Source organism: Dermacentor variabilis, chromosome 10 (assembly GCF_050947875.1).
Source record: "Dermacentor variabilis isolate Ectoservices chromosome 10, ASM5094787v1, whole genome shotgun sequence".
Classification (NCBI taxonomy): Eukaryota; Metazoa; Arthropoda; class Arachnida; order Ixodida; family Ixodidae; genus Dermacentor; species Dermacentor variabilis.
The window spans coordinates 83,432,799-83,457,642 of record NC_134577.1 but is presented as its reverse complement, the minus strand read 5'-3'; the positions used below and the strand labels follow the sequence as shown (position 1 = coordinate 83,457,642).

Genomic DNA, 24,844 nt, shown 5'->3' with positions numbered 1-24,844 from the left:
CACGAATCACGCATAACTAATTATTGAGAGAGGAGGAACAACCAACATGTGACAGATGCCATGAACTTTTAACAGTAATACACGTTCTAATCATGTGTCCACATCTCGAAACGCATAGAAAAAAGTACTTCCGCGTATTGTACAAGTCACACGCCCCATTTCACTCGATGTTGATGCTAGGAGAAGATGCGCTGATACCTCAGACTGATGCGATAAACCTTTTAGACGAAACAGATTTTTTAAGTAAGCTTTAATTAGCGCAGGGTATGCTGCATTTACTAATGAAATTTACCACCCAGTGTCTGGTGCAGCATAGCCTTAGTCGTTTTTGTGCCATTAAACCCAATTTAACTAACTAACTAAGCATATATTGTTTTGAAAATATAACTGAATTAGTTACATGCCCTAGCACGCAGTTTGTTAGACTCTTACCTTTAACATTTGTGTTGGGACTTTGACATGACACTTGCAAGCTTAAGTAGTTGATGCTTTTTTTTTATCACTGGGGCGCAGAGCAGTCAGGTGTCAGAATGTTGGAATTCTAAGTGCTCTTACACAGTTTGATCTTTGCTGTACTTGTGAAAAAAAATAATGCCATGCCTGTAAAGAGCAAAATAGAAAATCATGCTCAGGCGCTGACCGTTTAAGCAGCATTTTGGGAGCTTCTTTCATTCCCTTATTTTTCCAGCAGCTCCTTAAAGGGGCCCTGAACCACCTCTCGGGCTTGGTGAAATAACATAGTCCACGGGTCGCATACGCTGTTGTGAACATCTCAGCCAAGTTCTGCTGTCATACGCGGTCCGTGGAGCTCTCAAGCGGAGCGCGAAGTCACCTTTCTCTCAAACGCTCTCGTTTTAAAAGCCCCATGATCCTCGCTCTTTTCTGTGTGCTCTATTGCGTCATAAAGCATACTGCAATATGCAGTTGCTATTGGTCACTGCGCTCGGCTACACCGCAGCCGCCGCGAGGTGCCGCCACGAGTCCAGTGGCTAAGCGCACTGCGGCTCTCTGAGGACAGCCGTGTTTGGCTTATGTTTAGCGCGGCATAGGCACCAAATCGAAAATTTGAACTGCGCGCCACGGTGACGTGTCCGCCGTAGCCTTCGCAGTGCAAGGCTTTGGAGCAGGAAGGGAGCACAGCTGAGGCCGTGTTTGATTGCCAATAACTCCGCTTCTGCTGAACGGATTGAATTACTTTTTCCGGCAAAGTGGTTCTGAAATCTTCAAATGTCTTTCTCCTTTTCGATAAGAAGTGGTTCAGGGCCCCTTTAAGACATAACATGCAAACTCTATGCACATGGTTGCAGTAGCTGCAATGCTATTCCCATTAGCGAAGTAGCAGAAGCACTGTGCAGCTCATAGACATACTAAAGACTTATTTATTTTACCATAACTTACAGGCTTAGGTTGAAACATTGAGTAAGGGGCAGCATGCATGAAAGTAGAAACTATAAATTACAATGCAAACTGTACAAACTCAAGTAACTTGGCTTCATGCAAGAGGTTGTGAGCAGCCCTTCAGGATAAAGAAAACACTGTGCATGAGAAAGAAAATAAGGTTCGTTAACCTTAATGCAAACTCAGACGTCAAAAAAGTGCACTAATGTATATGTCGACAAACTTCACTCGGCAGCTGCTGTGATGCTGACAATCCTAAAAGAATTAATATAGCATCAAAAAAAAAAAACCAATGATAAAACAAGCACTCACACATAATACACAGATTTAGTCAAATCTGTTGTGGAATAATGCTAGGCATTGAGAGACTCTCAATGCTCGCAGAATGTATCGTGGTTGAATATGTCAACAATAACATCGAGAAGATCTTTCCGCAATGAGATGACCCTTTGCAATGCATATGAATTGAATGTGCCTATTCTAATAGTAATACTTGAGACTGCCGACTATGCGAGTGTGCCAACATGCGTACAGTGAAAAGGGCATGATTTTGTGCAGTGAAATTATTGAGGAAACAACACAAGGAGAACTATCCTGCCGCAAGAATGCTGTGGCTGTAGGCATTACGTTTAATTTTTTAACACTGCAATGACAGCTATAGTCACCTGTAATGAAACAAGCAGCACTATCATGTTACATTCAGTGTTTGGTATATGGTAGCAGTGGTGTGGCGCAGTAATTTGGTGAAGTAGAAATTGGGTAGAAGCCATTGGAGGATGATCGCCGTAGCCAAGCGATAGATTCCCAGTATACCTGCTAAAATTTATTAGCTCTTTCGGTCAGGGCCATGAGGTGTAGCGATGCAGTGACATGCTGCCTCTAGGGTTGACCCACATTACTAAGTACATGAAAACCATTGCGAGGACGCATATCATGCTTTGATATCAAAAGCAGCCCACCAAGTCACTTTTTACACTGTCTCTGGGATCAACCCGGTTTACTTGGTCAGACAACCAGCTGTCCACATAGAGTGTGGGGAAGATCCAGAAAAAGATTAACTTTAAAAATTAGGGATTTAAGAGTTGTGAAAAACCCACTCCAGTAGCTCAGTAGCTATGCCACTGCACTGGTAAGCATGAGTTTGTGGGTTCAATCACCAGCTGCAACGACCGCATTCCAGTGGAGATAATATGCAAGAGTGCTTGTGTTCCTTGCTTTCAGCGTACGTTAAAAGAACCCCAGGTGGTCATCATTAATCCAGAGTCCGCCACTACGGCATCCCTGATAACTCATTGTGCAGTTTTGTGATATGTTACATGTATAGTTGTATCATTGTATGTTTGTCGCATTCAGACATTTTGTTTTGTCTTTGTCAAAGTGCAATGATTGTGCACAGACCCCATCAGGCCTTTTGCGGTTTTTATTCTCTGCCACCAGCATATTGTGCTACATATGTACCAGAATGCCAAATTAAGAATTCATGTGAACGTAAACTCCACAATTTGATTCAATTCTTAGTGTTGTGGAAACTCCCATGTCCTGGCCATGCTTCCTGATGTGACTTTCTCTCTTTCACTCTCTCTTTCCCTTTGTGTGCAGATGGCGGGAACGCAGGACCAAAAGTGGCAAAAGGATGCAGTGGACCAGAACTTTGATTACATGTTCAAAATCCTCATTATTGGAAACAGCAGTGTTGGCAAAACGTCATTCCTGTTCCGCTACGCAGACGACTCCTTTACGTCAGCCTTTGTGTCCACGGTAGGCATAGACTTCAAAGTCAAGACGGTCTTCCGACATGACAAGAGGGTCAAGCTCCAAATTTGGGTGAGCAATTTCTTTTAAAGCATTTGCCCCTTCCTTTTACTTTTCCACTACTGCTGCTGCTGCTGTCTTGCAGGCTGTGTCAGGGAGTGGTTCAGAGTGTGTATATACATGTAAGGAGCGTGGCAGAGAGGAAAGGCAACATGAGAAACTTGTTTGGACCTTTCCATCGTGGCGTTGCACGAGCGCAATGCCCTCTGCAGCTCCCTGGGTTACGCCACATTAGCCTCTTGACAGCTGTAATTATCTGTGACCCCCCCGCAAAACTGCAGCGCTTACCTTTATACTAAGGTGAAAGGCCAGAGTGATGGTAGACAGAATGGTAGAGAGCAGGTAGGGAGACTAGGCAGAAAATTGGTAGAAGCATCACTCTTCACTCGCAGTTTTCATACAGCGGGGGGGGGGGGGGGGGGGATAGATGACGTCAGAAGGCAAGGAAACGCTGCCGCTATAGACACGAGAGCGGTTGGGGGAAACGTGAAGTTACGGTACGGTACGTTTCTGCTATTTCTGCAAAACACCGCGCAAATTTGTCAAGTGGACAACTGACGCAGGGCGTGCAGATGCAAAGCCATATTAAAGCACCGTAGGGTTTAAGCGAAGCTGCGGAAGCGGTTGCAAGTCAAATCAATACTTCTGTGCCCGCTGCGGTAGCTTTGCAGACATGGCATTGCTCGAGGTCATGGGTTCAAGCTTGACGACAGCAGCCGCATTTTGACAGGAGCAAAATACAAAAATGCTCGTGCACTTCAATATAAATACACGTCAAAGAACACCAGTGTGTCAAAATTAATCTGCAGTCTGCCACTGCAGTGTGCCTCATAATCTGATTGCATTTTTGGCATGTGCAGAGCCATAACTCATTTAAATTTTAACATTTGTGCCACGATGCGATGTGCCATGTGAGGTGATGTGCCATGTGACAATGCTCATCCCTCTCAGAGACTACGAACAATGGCATACAACAGTGCCTCAAGTAAACATGTCTCCCTGTGTGTTCTGTGTACTACACAGACAAACAGCAGTTGTGCATACGCAAGGTGACATTTAACATCAGCTCACTACTCTCGTGTTGGACTAAATGTTGAAGAAAAACATTCGCCGTCAACATCACCGTTGATTATCATCAATCAAAGCAAACAGCACAGAAAGCTTTGCTTACATCGATTCCAACAGTGCATGGAATCCACGTAATTTTTTGCTATGTGGTTTCGTGGCTGGGGGTGTGCATAGCCACAGCTAAAGGCAAAGTTTACTTAGAAAATTCTTTTAAAGCAAAGGTTTCTTTGCCTCTTCCTTCGACTTTTCTACTGCTGCTGCTGTCTTGCACTCTGCATCACGCGGTGGTTGAGAACATGTGTAATGTACATGGCAGGGGCGTGGGAGAGGCGTCTATGAGACCTTTCCAACAAACACCGGGGCATCGCAACAATGCCCTCTGGAATTCTCTGGCCGTCGACACAATGCTCTCTGGAAAGCTGTAATTATGCGTGAGCCCCCCGCAAAAGCATTGCAGAAGCTGCAGCGTTTACCTTTGTACACACACGCAACAGCCAAGAGGACAGATAGAATGGTAGAAAGAGGAGACAGAGAATGCGTAAAGCCGACGCCATGACGAAACAGGTGAATAACCACTCTTCACTTGTGGCAGCTTGCGTACATGGGAGGATCGCAGGAGAAAGGAAATGCGCTGTCAGAAAGCATGCTTTGTTCACATGTTGTTAGACAAAAAATGTCACAAGATGTTGCGACCAGCATTATTACTGGAAACCATGTTTACCGTAACCCGGCACTTCCATAAAGACTAATACTATGTGTATGCACAAGCTAAAGCACTCAAATAATCACCAAAACAAATATTTCGTGCTCAGCACATACCGTATTTACTTGCATAATTATCGCACTCGTGCAATGATTGCACCCCTGAATTTTGACGTCAAAATTCGCTTTTTTTTATATTTCCCATGTAATGATCGCACCCCGAACTTGCCACAGTGATATGTCATGTGCCAAGTCTAGCTAATAATGATCGCGCTTACCATCTGTTGAATGCTACACGAACGACTCTTCAAGACAAACCAAGTGGTCTGCACGCCCCAAACATTCTTAAGCAGATGCCCCATTTCGTTTCTTTCATCCCTTTCTGCACTTCCATGACAAAAAAAAGCTACAACGAAACTTGCCTTTATTATGTGTAGGCTTTATAATGGTTGCGGTCAACAACAACAAAAAAAAGGCGCCTTTCGATCCTTCTCGTCTGCACTTGTGGGCACGCAACAAATTGCGAGCGGCAACGATAGCAGCCACGTTTACATTGATACGTTAGAAGTGTACCTTGTTCATACGCCGACGCTTGTAACACAGCTAAGATATTCGCCCACCCTTAGCAGAAACGTGCCATATTAGGATAGTAGTGAAGACAAATGCCGCAGTTTCCGCCGCCTGCCCGCCATATGTTCCTATGTCACTGGCGTCTAAGCGCGCCCATCTGTTTCTGTCCCCTCATAGTGAACATGGTTACGTTATTGCCACAAACTTGCCGATATTAACAATATTATTCATTACTGATATGGAAGAAACTGTTTCAATGCACGTAATGTACTCACGAGAAGGAAAAAAAGCGCGTTCGGCGCGTTTGGCTTGCTCCACCGGCCGCCACTTTTGTTTTGGTGTCCCGCACTACATACAGCGGCAGCCGCCTATTCGTTGACCTGTTGTCATTCTGCAGCAAATGCGGGATGAAAAAAAAAAAGTTTTCTTTTTGCGGGAAATTTAACCCGCATAATAATCGCACCCCTGAATTTGCGTCAATTTTTGAAGACATTATGTGAGTAAATACAGTAGTTGTTTTATATTGCAAGGCCTGAATATTAGCCACTATCATTGTTATCATGTTACCTTACACATCGAGCAACACGTAGAAATAAAATGTTTTCGGCCATTGCGGTATGGTAGCATAAAACAGTATTATTGTACCGTATACCGCACTTACTTTACGGTAGCACGGCCCTGCTGAATCTCTCCAATGTCATATTGTTGTCACATACACGCTCATATCACATGTATAGTTACTTGCTTTTCTTGAGCATTCTGTGCCACCTGATCACACTTCGTGCATACCCAAACAAGGCTAAATAACCATCTACTCACAAAATGCTTTGGTTAACATTGATTCTCACAGCACATAGGTCTGCATTTTTTTTATGTTTGTAAAATGCATCATATTTCATTTCGTAACTCTCTTTCGTAATCTGAAGATTTTGGTAATCCCTAAGACAATCCTGGCCACGGCGCCTGCATTTCGATGGGGGTGAAATGCAAAAACACCCGTGGTACTTAGTTTTAGGTGCATGTTAAGGAACCTTAGGCCATCCAAAATATTCCAGAGTCCTCTACTACGGCGCGCCTCATAATGAGATCATGTTTTTGGCACGTAAAACTCCATAATTTTGTTTAATCCCTAAAACAATTCGGAATTTGGTGGCTTAGATGCAGATGCAATGAGATTATCCTTGAACCTCATTGTCTCAGCACCTATGCCTGTCAGGTATTGAGCACCAAATAGAAGGTGTGATTTCCATCTGCTGCAGCCGCTTAGTTTCTGTGAGAACAGTATACATAAGTACCAGTATAAAGTAGAGCGCATTTGCAAACTTGCCTCAAGGTTCTAAATGTGCCTATTGTAAAAGATATTTCTTTGTTTTTTTTTTGTCCAGGAAGTATTTGTTTGAATGAATGAGTACAGCTGCAGGTTGAGTAATGGTGAAAAAAGAAGCAAGAATGGAATAAATAGTTCTGAAAAGAAAAAAGAAAGATGCACAGCACTTACGCTTACCCTATCGCTAAAGCTTTTATTGGAATCTGTACAGAATATAGGTAATCACGAAAATTAGGCAACAAAGAAGAAAGAAGGAAAGGCCACAAGAAGGCAGAATGATGATACGTGACCATTTATGCCAGTAAATTCTTTATCGCTCATCAGAACGAAAGCCTGTGGCTGCATTTTTTTATAATTTTAATTTCATTTTCCACTCTTTTCGCCCGTCATCATTGGCTCAGACATGACTCTCGCACACTGCAACAAAATCGTTACTGCTGGGATCGGCCACTCAGCATGCCGCATTGTAAGAAAAGAATGGAAAGTGAAATGGAATTTTACAAAGTACACGCCCCGATGATAGCTTTCTGTTCGATATATGATGCATCGATGATTTTGCGTAGTGTCTGATTGTGACTACATGATTGAATGGTGGTGTTCTTATGTTGTCCATTTCTCCATGCTCTTTGTGTTCCGTTTGTGCTTTCTTCTTCCCCCATTCCCCCTCTTTTAATTTACCTTACTAGCTCCGCCAGATGGCTCTTCTTCTGCAGGGTTACTGTTTTCAATATGCAGAAAAATGGCACATAGTGATTTTATTTTCTTGAATTGGTCATTATTGAGGTCTACTTAACTAGCACGTGCATAATGATTTCTTTCTCGCGATTCATCAATGATGTGATGTGGTAGTCACAAGCAGGTTATACTCTATTTCGTACTTAGTAGCAGATGCTGTGAAAGCTATGTTAGTACTTGGTAGTTAATTGGCTTTTGATGTCTGTGTGGTCTACTGAATAACTTCTTCATATACTACAACTATAACATTTGGAGATATTGTTGCATGAAATCAAATGTTGTTTGTATGCCATTGTTGCTTCAAATATGCAACACGTAATGTTTAGGTTATGAATGTAGGCAGTGTACTATGGAACCTGTGTAGAGAGTGCAGTTTGTGTTCTAACGTGTAATTCACCCGTCTCGTGGTGGATAGGTTGAGATATGTTACATCCTCTACGTAGTACTAATTTCTTTATGTACATATTGTGACTACAGCTTACGAAATCAACAATATGTGAAGTTACTTATAACCCATCCCTGTTTATTTGGTTCATGTGGCATGCACTATTTTTCAGTTGGGAATGCAGTCGCTGCGAATAACCTCTTAGCCTGCGCAGTAGGAAACGGAAGTATAGCATCACGAATGTGTGACGGCAGGGCACGCTAGATTTTTTTTTTCATGTGTACTTCATCCTACAATGCTGTTTCACCTCATCATTAACTGTTGCCTGTTTGAAGTAAAGGCTTCATGCAGCAACATACAGGCGACCACAGGTGTGCTACCTCGAAAGCTGAAACAGTTTTTGAGATTGTATGCCTCCTGTGCATAGAGGTGCTCTTCCACTAATATCCAGGTGTGAATGCTAGCTGGGATACCTTTGCACCTCTGCTTATGCTTCAGGTAGCCACAATGTCACAGTGTCAAAGTTGATTTCTTTCGGTCTAGCCAAGCTGCTGTGGCGACCAAGGCGTTGTGGGTGGGCGACACTCAGTCCACCACTTACAGAATTTTTTAGGTGACGAAACTGTCTTTGTACAAAGAGAGATTTTTCTCTAGCACGAGCTCTTATCTTTACTGTCCGAGTTTTGTACCATGTTAACGAAATGCAATTGATGCACTTGTCTTTGAGTTAATGAAACCCTCTACAGTACTATGACATTGCTCTTTGCTCAAACGTAATGCTGAGATGCAAAAATCACTCAGCTATGTCATCACATTTGGTGTAGCAAGCTCTGAGGTACCTTTGTGTTGCTGCGGTTCTTTGCAGGACACAGCTGGCCAGGAGCGCTACCGAACAATCACAACGGCCTACTACCGTGGGGCTATGGGTTTCATCCTAATGTATGATGTTACTAACGAAGAGTCTTTCAACAGTGTCCAAGACTGGTGAGTCTGAGCCAGCAGTCTCTTCCTATACTGCCATGTATGTTAAGGACAGGGAGCTGCAGTTCTTAATAATAGTGTCTGTGTTTTATTTACTGATTTGTTTTGCTGGTTGAGGTGACATCAGCAGACCTTGAGCTCGATGTGCATGTTGCACTAAAGGAAGCAGTCTGCTTTTTTTTTTTTTTTTTGCACCAGCTCATATAATGCTTGACAGCTAATGTTCGCCAAAAATATTTGCAAAAGACTCATCTATATTTAGTTTGTTTATCTGTTCAGTTGTCTATAGCATTCTTACAAACAGGGGAGCACATACTGGAGCATGTAAAAAAAAGTACGAAATGGCCAGAAATACTAGTAACACTGGAGTACTTTAAGCGGTCTCTGTGTTTGCCGAGGCAACAGCACTGATAAATAAATTCGTGGCAACGATTCTTCCATGAGAATATGAAGTGCCCCGAGGGATACAAAGTTGGATTGACCTGTGACAACACATTCCACAGATGAGGCAAGATTACGTCTCATTACATGAGCCCACGCACAGCAAGGTGTAAATGGGGCGTTATTGGTTCAGTGTCTTAGAGAGCAATAACAGCATGAGAAAGTGAAGCAAGTGAAACAACAAATGCCAGTGCTAACTAACTGAAGGACTTTATCGCACACAGTGCACACATTTCCCGCAGCGCTCACGAGACAGCAACACATGGCTCTTGGCTTGTCCACTACATTAACCTTTTAATGACAGCACATATAAATATCTGAAAAAATATTCAGTTTCTATCCAGATTGCAAAACACATGGAGAAGGACTATAATCAACGAAAAGGAAAAATATTTTGCATAAACTTTTTTCAGCAACAGGGTGGAAACCACATGCAGTAAACTGAAAGTGGGCTTCACTGCTAGCTACGTAAGGTTTTGTTTGGACTTTGTACAGACAGCTCTCATCATATGTGAGCCACAGGTGTTCATTTCAATCCCTTCACATCACGTGTGACTCCAGTGCAACCAGATATCTTGCGTTGGTCTGTCTCCCCTGACCACGCTTTCAAAAGAAAGCGAGTCACCTGCCAAACTTCTTCCTCGCCCTGCGCTTCTGCTGCAAACCAGAAAATGATGCTTGCTGGCTGTCATTCAGTGCTGGCTGAAGACATTTAGCCAGAAACTTCATACACAATATGGAAACTCGGCAAGAAACATTTTTTTTCTGGTATGTTACCTGTAGGCAACAGTCGTCAATGAAGGGTTAACTTATTTGCACAGTACTATAGTCCATTCACCCATAACTTGCACTCATGCAGAGTGACAGATGCTGCTCATTTTAAAGAGGCGCTAAATAGGAATGTTACGTTAACATAGCAAATTATGCTTCTACAATAACAGAACGGCCACCCTTGACATGAGCAGAGGCTTGGCAAGATTGAAAAAACCCATAAATGAAATGAAATATGGCTGGTCCTGGTGCTTAGACCTGCGCCAACTCATCATGATGTCCATGATTTCGACGGTGTCTATTTGGCTCTAATTAGATGTTTATTGGTGGCGGACTGCATTGCATTCTAGGTCAGGCTTCGTGATAAAAAAATCTCAACTGACACAAAACTACCTTTCATTATATCCGATATTCATTATGAGCATGTTTCTGTTACACACTGATATAGGCGAGAAAAAAAAATTCATCATTACTTCAATAATTTGTTACATCTAAGTTACATCTATTAAGGTTTGACTGTTTAGGAACAAAAAGGCTTATAATTTTGAAAATATTACTGCATCAGAATGTCTCTGATACGAGATAATAATTCAAAATTCATTACATCAGTCTAATATACCACATAGATTCATGTAAGGGCCTCACTTTTTTTTTTTCACAATTTTGACGAGGTACAGCCCTTACATTGGACTGAACCTTTTGGTCAAAATTGTGCCGGCGCAGCCACCGACTACTGCACACCCAAACGCACCATTGCATCAGAGGTCAATGCGCAGGCCTCGCCATTTAGTAGGGGCATGCGGAAGTACACAGCCTGCAAAAGTTTGCCGATACCTGCATGCCGCATCAAGGCACCAAACGCGATTGCTTCTCTGATGGAAATTTATTTTTCTCTCTCCAAATTTTGGGCTGCCAAGTTGGGGGTGCGGCCCTTACGCGAATTTATGTTATCAACGCTGAGGTTTCAGCACAAAACTCAAGAAAGGAAGTTGGCCTTTGTTTTGTCCAGTTGTAATCAATGTTGCTGTGCAAGATGACTGGGAAAATGAAAGTTTTGGAAGAATACTGTGTTAGTCTAAACTGATTCACTGTTGCCCCTTAGTGTCCCTTTAGCTTTACAGTGTGTGGTGATTGCAGGTGAAGCGAGCCAATGAAACTTCAGTGGTCACATTCCATCTGGGTTCCGGACACTGCGCTGCATTCTGGCTGTGTCTCTGTTAACATTTCAGTGAGGCTACCCAAAGCAGGTGCCTGATTATGAAGACATGACAAGTGTTTGTAGGACTGCTAAAAATTGCACAACGTCGTGGATGAAGCACATTGCACAATTTTTAAGCCATTAGGATAATACTCGGCGTACAAGCTGAGACACGTGACAGTTGCAGAAGGCACCAGAGAACCAGGAGAGGGAGCAAAACTTAGTGTTGTGGGAAAGGCAGATAGGTCAGCCTGAGGTAGTATGCTATAGCCTGCTACTGTAAACAGGGTAAGGAGGAAAGGGGACAATAATGAATGACAAAAGACGATGATGAGAACAGGAAAAGAGATGCCTATATACAGGGTGTTTATTTTAGACAAGACAGACTTTTTTATAATATGGCTATAAGCGCAGCGAACGTGGCATTTTTGTAGACGACTTCCTCGGAGACATACTTTGCTGCTAATAATGTGAGCTTCAGAAGACTAAATAAAACAAAATTATTAATTAGCTTCTTTTTATTGGTGCCTTAGGGGCTGTTGTTTAAATGGTGAATTTGAAGGCAGTCACATTCTAATGCACCATTATATTTAAAAAATATTAAAGGTCTCACCTAATTTGAGATATTTATCATAGAATTTCAGCAGTAAATCCAGGCAATATTGAAACCCAGTGCCGCAGGAGCGCGGAAAAGGTGGTGCCTCTGTTATATCACACTGAAACGCCCAGTGACAACAAGCGCGAGGAAGTTGAAAACCAAGCATCTCGGCCAGTCGCAGCAGCTACTGATACAGCATGCTTTGCCTGGCAAGCATGTGGGGCTGTGTGTTGGGCCAGGATTTGCTGTGGCATGCTTTAATTCAAACTTTGCCCTACACTTCATTATAGGGTGTTGCCGTCTGAAGCCCAGAGGGACGCGCTCAGTGTCGACATTGCCTCAAATTCGGTGATGAATATTTCAAGTTACGTGTGATATTGAGATTCCCAAGAAATGAGGGTGCATTGAAATGTGACTGCCTTCAAATTCACCATTTAAACAAATGCTCCCAAGGCACTAATAAACATCTTGAGGACGCTTAAGCTTCACCTTTAAGCGTGGAATGCAACAGCGTTCAAAGACCCTTTACTGCTTTTCATGCTTCCTGGCAACTGCAGCTTATGTAACCGTAACGTTTACCTGGAAACATTGGCTGCGAACGCTATGCATGAAGGCAAGCTTTCTGGTAGAAACGCGGCCTCTTGCGTGGCTCGATCTCCTGTTATTGTTTTGCCTTTTTAATGTTTCAGTCTGAGAAGAGCTAACAAAAAGGACATGCACTGTCGGTGTTTTTTTTCCCATTACATTTGTTTGGGGGCTGCCATTCTCAAAATTCCAAGGAATAACTTTATAAAGAGTGAAAGACAAGGTATGAGCAACTTTGGTGGTAGAGAAGTGACTGGGTATGCGTGGTTCAGAATTTGGTTCGGAATTCTTTTTGCCAATGTGACGTCTGACACAGGATGCAGACGCCGGCGCCGGATTTTCTGCGACACGGGCTCCTTAACGCTATCGCATTAAAAAGTTAATTAATGAAGTGTCGTTAATCAGTCTTCTGAAGCTCACGTTATTAGCAGCAAAGTATGTTCACCTTGCTTTGGAAGTCCTCTGCAAAAGTGCCACTCATTTACTTATAGCTTTTTTATTTAAAAATCTGTATTGTCTAAAAAAAAGAACACTGTATACAATAACCACATGATTCAGTGGTCTCTCTAAAGTCTCGAGTCTAGTCCGGTGCTCTTTGTATAGACAAGAACAGCCCTTGTGGCTGTTTTTGCTCCTGTGTGATCACAAGTTGCTGTTAAAACGGTACCCGCCAACAGTAGTTGCCTTGCACTGCCTGTCACAGTAGAAGGCAGTGTGTTCCACTATGGCACATACTAGGGGCACTCGCAAAACATGTGTTGCAAAAATTCAGGCAGTTTGTAGTGTTCACAGTTCAAGCTGTCCGCACGGCCAACAAGACGGGCAAACCATTGAGGGAAGGCAATGTCCAGTCGAATCGGCTGAAGCGTACCTGCTTTATCTATCTTTATTTTATCTGGGAGGCAAAAATTCCCATCAAGTAATATTTCTCGTGGGTGCCTGTGCACAAAGTCTGGTTGGGCCCAGTGAGCTACTATGTGATCTCGCATGAGCGAAGTCAGCTAATAGTTTTCCTCAGTTTTCAAGTATGGTATCTTTAATATGGGGGCTTTAGAAACAGGGAACAAGACTGCAGCCACCAGCTTCCAGGGTAGAGTGCACATAATATATTGCCAGGGGGGCGCACGGATATTGCCGAAATCACTAAAGCTTTTCAGTTGTGGCAACTGTGTTTGCATACAGAGATCTGTGAATGCTGACAAGCCTGCCGCTCTGCTCTTTTGTTGTGTCTCGCAGGGTGACGCAGATCAAGACATACTCGTGGGACAACGCCCAAGTTATCTTGGTGGGCAACAAGTGTGACATGGAAGACGAAAGAGTGGTGAGCGCCGAGCGCGGTCGACAGCTGGCCGACCAGCTCGGACTGGAGTTCTTTGAGACGTCGGCCAAAGAAAATGTCAATGTCAAGGCCGTCTTCGAGCGCCTCGTCGACATCATCTGCGACAAGATGTCCGAGAGCCTCGACTCGGACCCCGCGCTCCTGGCGGGCGGCGGCGCCAAGGGCACGCACCTCACCGACAACCCCGCCGCACCTCCGAATGCCTCCTGCCAGTGCTAGAGTTCCTTCCTCCTCTTCCTCCTCGCCCCTGTCCCCTCCGGTCAGCCTCTGTCCATCAAGCCGCTGGTTGAGGCCAGGCGGCACTTGGCTTGCTCGCGGCAGACTGGTGCTGGGGCTGTGTTCTCGGTCGATCACTTTCAGCGATACTTTCACTCTCGTGCAGCGTAGCATCCAGCCCAGTGCCTAAAAAAAACTAATGGTGAATTCTGTGTTTCATTTTAGAGCAGCTTTCTGTTGCTTTTATATGTGAGAAAGCTCATTCCTTCTTGTTGATTAAGTGCAGGGTTGCTTTCTTTCTTGCAGAATTGATGGTTAAATCAACTTAAACTAACGGTAAATAAAGCAACAGGACATGACACGAACACAAAGAAACAAGACTGCATGTGTGAAGCAGACTAGCTGGCATTTATTGCAATGTTTAGTCGTCTTGTTTCACTGTTAGTGCGAGGACGAGTGAAGTTTACGAGCTAGCCCTCTTCCAAGCCTCATTAAGCCCATAGTTCGTGGTGGGGGGGCATGTAATATGGAGCTCACAGGTAAGATGCAAGCTTGCGCCAAATCAACAGAGTGAACATAATTTCCTAAATTTGGAGCAATTAATTGCTGCCCTGTCACTGTTGCGGAAGGCATTGCCCAAGATCACAGTGTTTTTGCCACCTTCTACCTGATGGCAACGAGACATGACTGTTACGCTGAGAGAAAACATAACCGCGCCTCTAATGTCCACAGTGAGCAAATGCCTTTGTCGCGCTTGACGCGGGTCCTGTGTGCTTTCGGTCCGTGTCTCAAATCTCGCCATGGCACAGGACAGTCGTAAATCAATGATAGTACTGTCAACTGTTCGCGGCCTATGGGTGCATTCACACCGGCAAATGACAGAGGTCGCACGACTGACTGAGAATGGCGAGCAACAAGTGACTCAAGGTGGCCATTGTTCACACTGGCAGGTGCAGCCGGCCCTTCGCTACACTGAAAAGGCCCGCAATTGATGTCATTCATGTCTGCTCACTCTGCCTTTGCCGCGTAAAATAAACAGACGTTCTGCTCCTGTGCCACTGATTGGTTCAGTAGGTTTGCGACTGCCGTTGTGCGACTGAATAATCAAGCAGGGAGTGACTGACCAAAAGCAGTCGCTCTTTTATCAAAGCAACCATTGGCAACCAACTTGGTTACACTACCTCTGCTAGTGGCCAGTGTGAACGGGCTCCATGACATGTAGCTGCTGAAGCTTGTGCAGACCGCCCCAAATATTTTTGTCACGTGAGCTTCTGCTAGTTTGACTAATCAACAGCTGCTGAAAATGGAATGCCCATAACAGACCATTGTAGAACACAATCCCAGAGTACATCTTCTGCTCTGTGTTCCACTGCAGTACCCTCTGCGTTGGCATTATACCTGCGTGCAAATCAGTACCGCACGGCGAATGGTTGAACACACCTGAGAGGTGTGAGGCCGGCAACATCTGAAATTCTTTCAACGGGAAACTGCATGCAGCTGGCAAAGCAAAGAGCTTGGCACAGAGGGTGCTACTGTCCAAAGCAAGGCGAGCCGAGTGCCGTACAGCCAGAGTCGTCTGATAACAGCGCAGGCAGATTGGAGGGGCCCTGATCCCTAGTGTCCACAACCCCCTCAGTACTAAGCGCGCGCTGCTCCCTTGCTGTTGTTGTTGCTGCTGTGACCGCTGCCAGCTTGACTGCCGCTAAGAAGAGCGAAGGCTGCGCCTGGGTGACTGCTGAACTGTGCGGGTGTACACATTACGTCGGGGTAGCCCTGATGGCGGAGGCTAAGCGTTCTGCTTTGATTCGCAAATGCCAATAAGCTGGTGCCGAACAGAGCCGGCATTCTCGTTTGTCCACTTCCGGGTATAAAGCCCTGTTGCATGATTTCGCGCGGCACTGGACCCGTTTGCGACATGTACAAGCAACAGTGTTTCAGCAAAACAGGAAACTGGGCCAGTTTGGTATAGGTTGACCAAATTTAACTGTAGCGCAGAAAAGACACGACAAGTAGAAAAAGGAGACGTGTGTCTTTCTTTTTAAAAATAATTATGCTCCTTGTTTTTGTGCTACAGTTAAATATGGTCAACAGCATTCTTGGCATTGTGCTTAAGACAACATGCTCGGCATTCCACCAGAATTGCTATCGTCTGTGGATGCCAATGTGCCTCATGCTAGTCACACAAAATCTAGAAAATGTTACTGTAGCTCCGAAACTGAAGGAGTGAAAATGTCTCCTCGGGATTGGGTCATTTTTTAACTTTTAACATTTAACTTTTAACATTTTTGACCCACATTCATTGCAGAAAAGAAGTGCGTAACCAACAAGGATGGTGAAAATAGAAAATAGGATAAGCACAGCACTTGTCTTTGTTTCTATTTTTGACATCCTTGTTGCTTGCACACCATTTTTGCAATAATGAATAATTTTATTTGTCTACTGATCAGGTACTTCTTACACTGTAACCTACGATGTGGCTTGCAGTGTACTCGCCATGCCAATGAGCTCAGGTCTAGTCTACACATTAACTCTACTCTCACTCCACTGCAAGCAGTTGTGTTCATCTCGTATCAAATGTAATGCTGACCTGCCAAGAAGTGGGCCAAGTGGAACAGGTGCCGGTTAAATTTATTATCTATACACTCCCGCATTGAGCACAGTCTCGTTTGGGGTTTGTTGCTTTTGTGAAGTACAGAATGGGTTCATATCACCACTTCCTAGCTACTTTAGTAAGGAAGGATCTGTTATCATATTAGGGCTGTTGCACTTCATTTTTTTTTTTCCCCGAAGGTGTTTACTGGAGCACGCCTCTCCCAGTATTGTCTGAGGCAGTAGGATTCTAATTGGTGGGCTCACCAGCTGACAACCGAAACTTGACACTTCATTGCTATGGCCAGGCTTAGGTGCATGAAATATCGATATGTCCGCACAAGCTTAGCGAAATTTTACCTCGAAATTTAGCAAATAAAATATGCATTGTTTCCACTTACCTTAAGGACCACGTTGAGTTGTACTTTTGAAGCACAAAAAGAAACGTAAACCATGAAGCCAAATCTACTGTGATATTTCTCTCCTGCAAGTTGCCTTGTGCCTTCAAACTTTTTTTTGTGTCGGTGGGAAATGTTCCTTAGTGCAGGCGTACGTATTGCGTTGTTCAAACAACTGTTGTTCGCCCTTGTTTGTAAATCAGTCAATTCAGGACCCAATTTGAAATGCAATATGGCACTGTTTCCTTTTTCATGAAATCAATCCGCTCCTTGCTATGAGAACGTATTCAATTCCCCATGCTGAAATAGTTTATGTAAGCAGCACAGGCCAGGTCATACGCGTCTTTAAAATCTAAACAAGCAGCAGATTTCACTCCTTTAGCCTTTTCCCAACTGCCTTTTATGTTTCGTTTCTTCCAGAGAATTTTGTCATGCTAGAGTGACGCTGCACAATCAAAATAGCACGCACTGCCAATTAAGGTTTTGTATTCTCATCACAATGAGATTCAGGGAGAGATGTTTTGTGCGCAGGATGTTTTTTTTTCTCCTTTCCTTTTCTTACATTTCTGCTGTGTTCATGAAACTTTTTGCACCCGTGGACAATACCGTCTTTCAGGTTATTACTTTTCTTTCCTATTATTGACCATAAATGGGGCAAAATTACTCACTATCAAGATTAAATGTGGAAATGTTCTCTGTGCCAAGCAACTGAGACCATACCTTTATTCTGATAAAATCAAGCGTAAACACAACTTGTTTGTGCTTTAAGTTCTGCCTTTCTAGTCTTGCCAAAATGTGCTCGTCTGTGTAGAAAGCAAGGTCTGCAGTCCTTTCATCCCTTGATTGTGAAATGCGCAATTTCAAGGCCTTGAAAGCCTTTCAAGTTTCACAGAGTGCTCAACAATGCTTTAATTTTGCTTTTGGTTAATATAAAAGCAAAGTGCAAAGGAGCTTATGCAATTATATTTAGCTGTTCGTTAAAGAAACCCGTAATGGTAAAAATTATTCAAGAGCATTTTACTCTGACCCGCCGCTATGGTGTTGTGGCTATGGTGTTGTGCTGCCAAGCACGAGGCTGCAGGATCAAATCCCGGCTGCCACGGCTGCATTTCGACGGGGGTGAAATGCAAAAACGCCAGTGTCCCATGCATTGGGGGCTCGGTCAAGGTACCCCGGTGGTCAAAATTAATCTGGAGTCCCCCACTACGGCATGCCCTATAATCAAAACGTGGTTTTGGCACGTAAAGCCACAGAATCCAGTCAGAATGTTACTGACAGGCCTCATACTTGAACTGGGGCTTTGGGACGTTAAATCTAGTCAATTACATATGTCAGATATTATGGATGAAGAGCATCTCAGCTGTTCTTGAGCAACAAAATGACTGCATGCCTGCCGTACTGACTTTAGGCCATGTTCGCAAGCATCCATGCATGAAAAATGCTGTTGCTTGTTTCACTTGGCATGCTGATATTTAGAAACTTACAAGTCATCATGACATTTCACACATACAACAGGGGCTTGTTTGAACTTATATTAATTTGGAACGAAGCAGGATTTCGCACATGTTGTATATTGCGTAGAGTTTTCAGCAGTTCAACCAGGCGCAGCAAAGCGCTTGAAAAACAGGAGAAATCTTAATAGTCTGAAGAAGTCAAACGGAGCCCTCTTATTTTGTTTTCTTTCTTGTTAACATCAGGAATCAGCCTGTCTGCCCATTTCCCCCCGTTGTTGAAGTGTTTTAGAAGTGCGTGGGGATCTATTTCACCTGGTTTTTCAAAGGGCTCGATTCAGGTGCAGCAATTTTCTGCTGGCTGTTGAGTGATGTTCCAGTTATATAGGTGCACTGAAAAGCAAACAAAAATTCTTGATCACTGAGAATCTTGCCAAAGGTCAAAAGACAGCAGCAAGAAGGCACTCTGCTGTATCCAGATGATAGGTGGTACACCTGTTCTCCAGCCAACATTTTTTTCTAAGTTATCATGTATTGAAGGAAATTGGTGGCTGATGCCAGTCATTTTCATATCTGGTTTGTAGTTTCTCTGCGATGGTGGCGGAAGATGGGGCCTGTATTCTAAATCAGTAACCTTTGGGAATATCACTTGATTGGTTGATAGCATTGATTGGTTGATTCGGTGGAAGCACATGGTACGGAAGGAATGGCACACTCGGCATTGTTTTTTACATCGCACAGTTCGTCGAGTGCATTAACACAATGTCCGTCTCTCCTGCGAGACGACATGTTGATCATTGCACCACGCAGATGTGAGGACGTCCCGAAAAGTGACAGGTCGAGAACACGGCCCCTGCTTGTGCCATTGCAGATGATTCGCCAGAACATTGCTGCAGTGTGAATCGAGCCTCGCAAGGCCTCTGTTTGTGGCTGTTGCTGTGTGGTTGTCTGATTTATGAAAAAGGTGTGTGTTCTCTGTGTACGTCTCCGCTTGTTTACAAACACCCGCCTGCCCATTGCCTTCTTGCAATGGAGCAAAGTGTGGTTGGTCCCTTTATTTGGGCGCCGTAAGTGTCCCCTGGCGCTGTGGCGGGAGAGACGAAGGCGCCTGTTGACAATGAGTGTGACTTCTGTAAATGCTGGTTGCCCGTGTATAAATGTGTACATATATTCTCTTACGAGCATTGTTCCCCACTGCAACCTGTTTCCCCACTTACCTCCCTGTTCGTCCCCAACTCCCCTGGTGTTATCAATGAAAAGATGGTGGCAAGAGAGACCAGAAGAGCCCTGCAATAAGAAGCAAACACACATTCCAGAAAAAAAACAAAGGGGACACCCTTTCTTCTTGTTAGTTTAGGGCGGAGATGTGATAAAGTGTGGAAAAAGAAAAAGATAGTCTCACAATTTATTTATTTTTTTTTACTGTGGCCCTTTTGTTAGTGATTAAGGGGACTTGCATTTGTGAAGGCCGGACCTGTTGATGTTTTGTTTTTCTTTCTCGAAGAAAGTGGCAGTTGCGTATAAATGCGTAGGAAGCAACCCCTGTTGGTCTTTCTCGACACCTTTTCCTTTCTTTAATCGCATGATGAATGTTTTGTATGATAATTGCAGACTTTCGAGTGTCATGCTACGTTTTCGTGTCTGAAGCCAGCGCTTGTAGGAATGTGATTAGGAAAGCTAGCCATCATATTGTGCTATGTACATACCTGGGGTCATGCTTGGGAGCTGTCACTTTTGGCGCTGGAATACACATCACTGCAGTGAGCAGCATTCATTTCTGCTGTCAAAGAAATGCTTTTGCTGTCTGCCAGCCCCAGAAATCACTGGCATTACATGACGTGGAAGTATTGCTGATGCTGAGCACACTACCCGAAATTTCCTCCTTTCTTGTAACAGCTGCTTCCAGAGGTTAAAGCAGAAGACACAGTACAGTTACACTTGAGATCTGATGTGCAACCTGTCGTGCCAATAGGTTCCAATAAGCGGAACCTCTTTAGGCAACACATAATACATCCCGCACAACAAAAGTGGCACTTCCAAAAGTGATCCGTCTAGAGCTTGACCCCAGTTTGAAGCCATGCCAAAGCTGTCTGCTGCTTTGATAACTCCATTTAAATGCAATCTTTTTTTTTTTTTTTTTTTTTGTTATGTTAGACATCCTGTGCTGGTGTGCTGCAGCGTGTGTTGACTGGAACACTTGGTAAACTTGTTCTGTGCAGTGAATAATTTGAAACTTAATTGTCCATAGTACAATTGAAGATGACCGCTAACTTGTAGTAAGAGTGCTTATGCGCGAGATGCGAAATGTTATTGCACCGGAGCATGTACAGTGGATACAAGTAAAGCCCAGAAATGAACATTTGATACTGTTCATAATTGGCACTGCAGGCTCTACTGACAGTTCTAGCTGTGATTACATTGGCAGTCATTTTCGGTATTGGCTCACAGGTTTTATTTGCACTGCTAAATGTATGCAAGGTGTGAAACATCGATGGAAAATAGCACTTCTCGATGGTACACAAAGCAGACGACGCAAGCGTTCATTTGCGTTGTCTGCCTATTGTCCTGCCAGAAGTGCAGTTTTCTTTCATTGCCTTTGATATGCACCCAGCGATTGAAAATTAGCTATTGGGTTATCCAGTCATTTGAGCCAAATCCTTTACTGATTTGGCTCAACACTGCATTGAAGCAACTTTTGGCTATGCATTCCATGTGGGCTGTCCATCAATTGATGCTGCACTTTTGTGTAGCGAGTACTGTCCAAATTTAGGCATCCCTAAAATTTTGAGCTTCTCATAATCGTTACGACTTGGATTCGCAGGAATGGGCAGTCAACACACCATGCAGCATGCTGCCACAGTGTCTGCAACATTGGTCAGCTGACACAGCAGTCTCATAAAACTGAACCTAATATAACAGGAATTAGTGTTTGTGCATTCACTTGCCATTACAAGCGTCTTATGTTGCCATCAAGCATGTATTGGTTGCTCTTAACGTACTTTCATCTTTTAAAGTAGAAGGAAAAGGGACCCACTCACAAAGCCTGCATTTATAGTATGCTTCTTTATATCTTTTGCATGGTCCAGCTCGTTCTGTTTTCTGTAATTAAAAGTAATGATGTAATATAATTGTTGAAAAATAGGATGTCTGGAATATTTCATGCAAGGAGAGTTTAAAAGAGAGGGAGCCACAACATTGCAAAACAATTGTGTGGGCACGATTTCAGTGATACATCCCTATTTTTCTCGGTTGTACCCTGTGTGTTATACTGGTATCTTTCACTGCTTTCCTCCTTTATATTTTGTGCGATTATATTCTGTGTTGTTTGATCAAAGCATTTTTCCCTGCGCGACTTCTGCTGTGAATCTTTCTTTTTCCTCTCCTGAAGGTTTGCATTAATAATTTTTTACCAAAGAAACATTTGCAAGGCATTTACGGTTGCTTTTATTTTTACTGCATTTTGATTTTTTGCAAGAGAAGTTAGTTGTATGTTTACAATTGGACCTCCAGATCTTTCAGTGGCATTCCAACAGTAGGCTCGTGATCTCTTCTAGTCGTTAAAAATGCCTCAACAATGTACCAACTACAGTTTCCTCAGTCAGCACTAAGCTAGTCATTTTTGCAAATCCAGTGGAATTTCATTTATAATGACCCTTATATGGCTTCACATCAAGCATTTCCAGAATGCCAGTATGTTCGTTTAGGGATCCTCACTTGGAGTTCATTTCTCACTGCAACACCTGATACAATGCTCTAAGCAGTTTGTGCTCGGAGACAAAAAGAAAAAAAAAAGAAACGGCACTGTCTAGTCCACTTGGCTTTGTGGCCTATGATATATTTATGGATAACATAAAAGCATGCAAGGAAAATGTGTCTAGTAGTTTGCAATTGCCTACACATTTAAATTTAAAGCGAGGAGACTATATATATTTGTGAATTTGTCACTGAAACCCACCACAATACTTTTTATTTTCTTCCCTTATCTTAACAAGCGGACAGGTGTAGAAAAGTTGTTGGAGTGACATTCTAGTATGAATTGCGATTTTCTATTGTATGCTTAATACGAAATACAGCCGGCTTGCATTTATTCACACTCCAGAGGGCCATAGACCTTAGTTTGAACTGTTCAAAAGGGTTTGGTACAAAACAGAATTATTGGTTGATACATAAACCCACAAACAATCCGCAGTAACAAACAACTGGCCGCTGCTTGCTTTTGCGATAGAGAAGGGAGAAATAGAGTCATTGGGCAAGTGTATTGAGATATCAGAACTATAAACACATGACCAGGTAAGTGATGCCCACCAGTGTACATGGCAAGTGTGAATATCAAAATGTGCCCACACTTTAACTATTTAAGCCTTAGCAACATCCCCTCATCAGCCAGCTGTAGCTGCACTTCTGTGTCCTGGGAAGCAAAAGAGGTTGGTTTGATCGACAACACTTTTTTAATAGAACAATTTTTCAAGGTGCATTGGTGTAGCAAGTGAGCCAAAATTTTTGAGATTTGTTTGAACTAACATAGTCACCAGAGTTCGAACTATTGCAAGTCTGCTGTATTGGTTTGTCAGGATTGTTGGCTACAAGATATTACATTTCTTTAAAAGGTTAAGCTATGTGTATTTGCACAACTGTGGTCTGAAACGTATGGAACCCGAGTCTTTCCAGTCGGTGCGAGCTCGCAGTAGTGGTTCCTTTGACGATACCATGTCTGGGTTTCATGTGATGTCGTAACCTTTGTGTGAAACGTTAAAAAAAAAAAAAGGTATGCCTGCAATGATAGGAATGTTGCTGTAACAATGTGAACAACTCTGTGAAAGTACTACAATAGGGGAGTGCAATGTGAAGAAATAAAAGACAAGACTTAACAGTGTTCACTTCAGCCTGCTTTCAAGGGTTTTACGCATTGCAACAGCGGGTCTGGCCTGGCACCTGCCTGATGCATGCGTAGGGGGGTCCTAGGACGTAGTGATGCAGCGTGTGCCGTGACATTTTCCTGTGGGTCTGTAGGGTAGGAAGTGAGTGCGATGATGGTTCAATTTAGTAGAGGTGCTGCGGTTCCTCGAAATCAAGCCTGCAGAAGTGCGCGTGCTCCTCGCTGTATTCGAAAAAAAAAACGCCAGCAGACTGTTGTACATCTGTGCTTTCTTATGTCTCTATCTCTGTGTGTGCGTGCGTGTATATTGTGTGGAGGCTTGAATGCACCAACCACAGTTTGGTTGAAAAGTTTTGGGACGGCCTCGCGCAGGTGTGCTCAGATGTCGCGCACTTCGCTTCTGGAGTGCGCGCTGGTGTAGTTACTGTTCACAATATTCCATCTGTTACACCCGTTTTGGCTGCATGTTCTACAGCACAGTGTACAGGGTCGTTGACTCTTGATGGAACTTCGTTAGCCATCACTTCTGCATAACTTCAGTATTTCTGTTACATTGTGGGGGGGAAAAAAAAGTGGCGAATGTGGCACCTAGGCCTGCCATCTCTTAATAGCACTACGCCTGTAAGCCTCCATCTCAAACTGAAGCTTCCGCACACCCTCGATCGAATATTAATGAAGTGCTCCTCCACGGAGTGGCCGACCCTGTATTCAGAGGCTTGCATTGTTTAAAAAAAGTTTATGTAATGGCTAGAACATTGTGCCACAACTCAGATTTTATATTGGTTATCTTTACCCATTATAATCGAATCCAGAAGGATGCTCTCGTGGAAAAGCTGCAACTTTCCACTCCCTAGTTGGTCTGGCCTGCAGCAATTCCAAAACCTTTCAACCGTGTCCTACTGTTGTGACAGAGTTATGTGCAGACAGGAATGCCCAGCTGCTCATGTTCCCTAGGAAATTCCGTGGAAACGCAAACCAGCAATCTGAAGTTCTCCACACAACTTGGACCTTTATGACTGTGAGAATTTAGAAACAAGAAGAGTGAACAAACACAATGCTGGTGCATCATTCGATGATGGTACAGGTATTGACTGTCCACCGTTTTGCTATTGTAGAAGCAAAACTGGGAGATGCCTTCAGACGGCTACATTACTTGATCCCCGTGCACACTTAATTTTGTCACAACAGTAGCTTGTTCTTTTGTTCACTTTTGTTATAAATGGTTGTCTTGTACAGGACGCTTGGCTGTGCTAGGCTGTAGTAAATTAAGTTTTGTTAAAGAAAAGCAAGGCAAATTCATGAAAACTGTTACAAAAAAAGAAAAAAGTGAAGTCACTCCTTGCTAGTTCTCCTATTTTACATATGAAAAAAAGAAATGTGGAGAACTCTCTAAGCAGCCATTGA

At 43.5% G+C, this 24,844-nt stretch overlaps 1 protein-coding gene across 2 annotated transcripts in view; it reads left to right on the top strand.

The window, feature by feature from the left end:
- Positions 1-23,437, top strand: part of Rab3 (RAS oncogene family member Rab3) — an 87,506-nt gene extending 64,069 nt beyond the window's left edge. For both annotated transcript variants that reach the window (XM_075673044.1, XM_075673045.1), the window contains exons 2-4: positions 2,998-3,222; positions 8,863-8,981; positions 13,808-23,437. In XM_075673044.1, coding sequence (XP_075529159.1) covers positions 2,998-3,222; positions 8,863-8,981; positions 13,808-14,129 — 666 coding nt within the window. In that variant the 3' untranslated portion in view covers positions 14,130-23,437. The remainder of the gene's footprint in view (positions 1-2,997; positions 3,223-8,862; positions 8,982-13,807) is intronic.
- Positions 23,438-24,844: the final 1,407 nt, after the last annotated feature.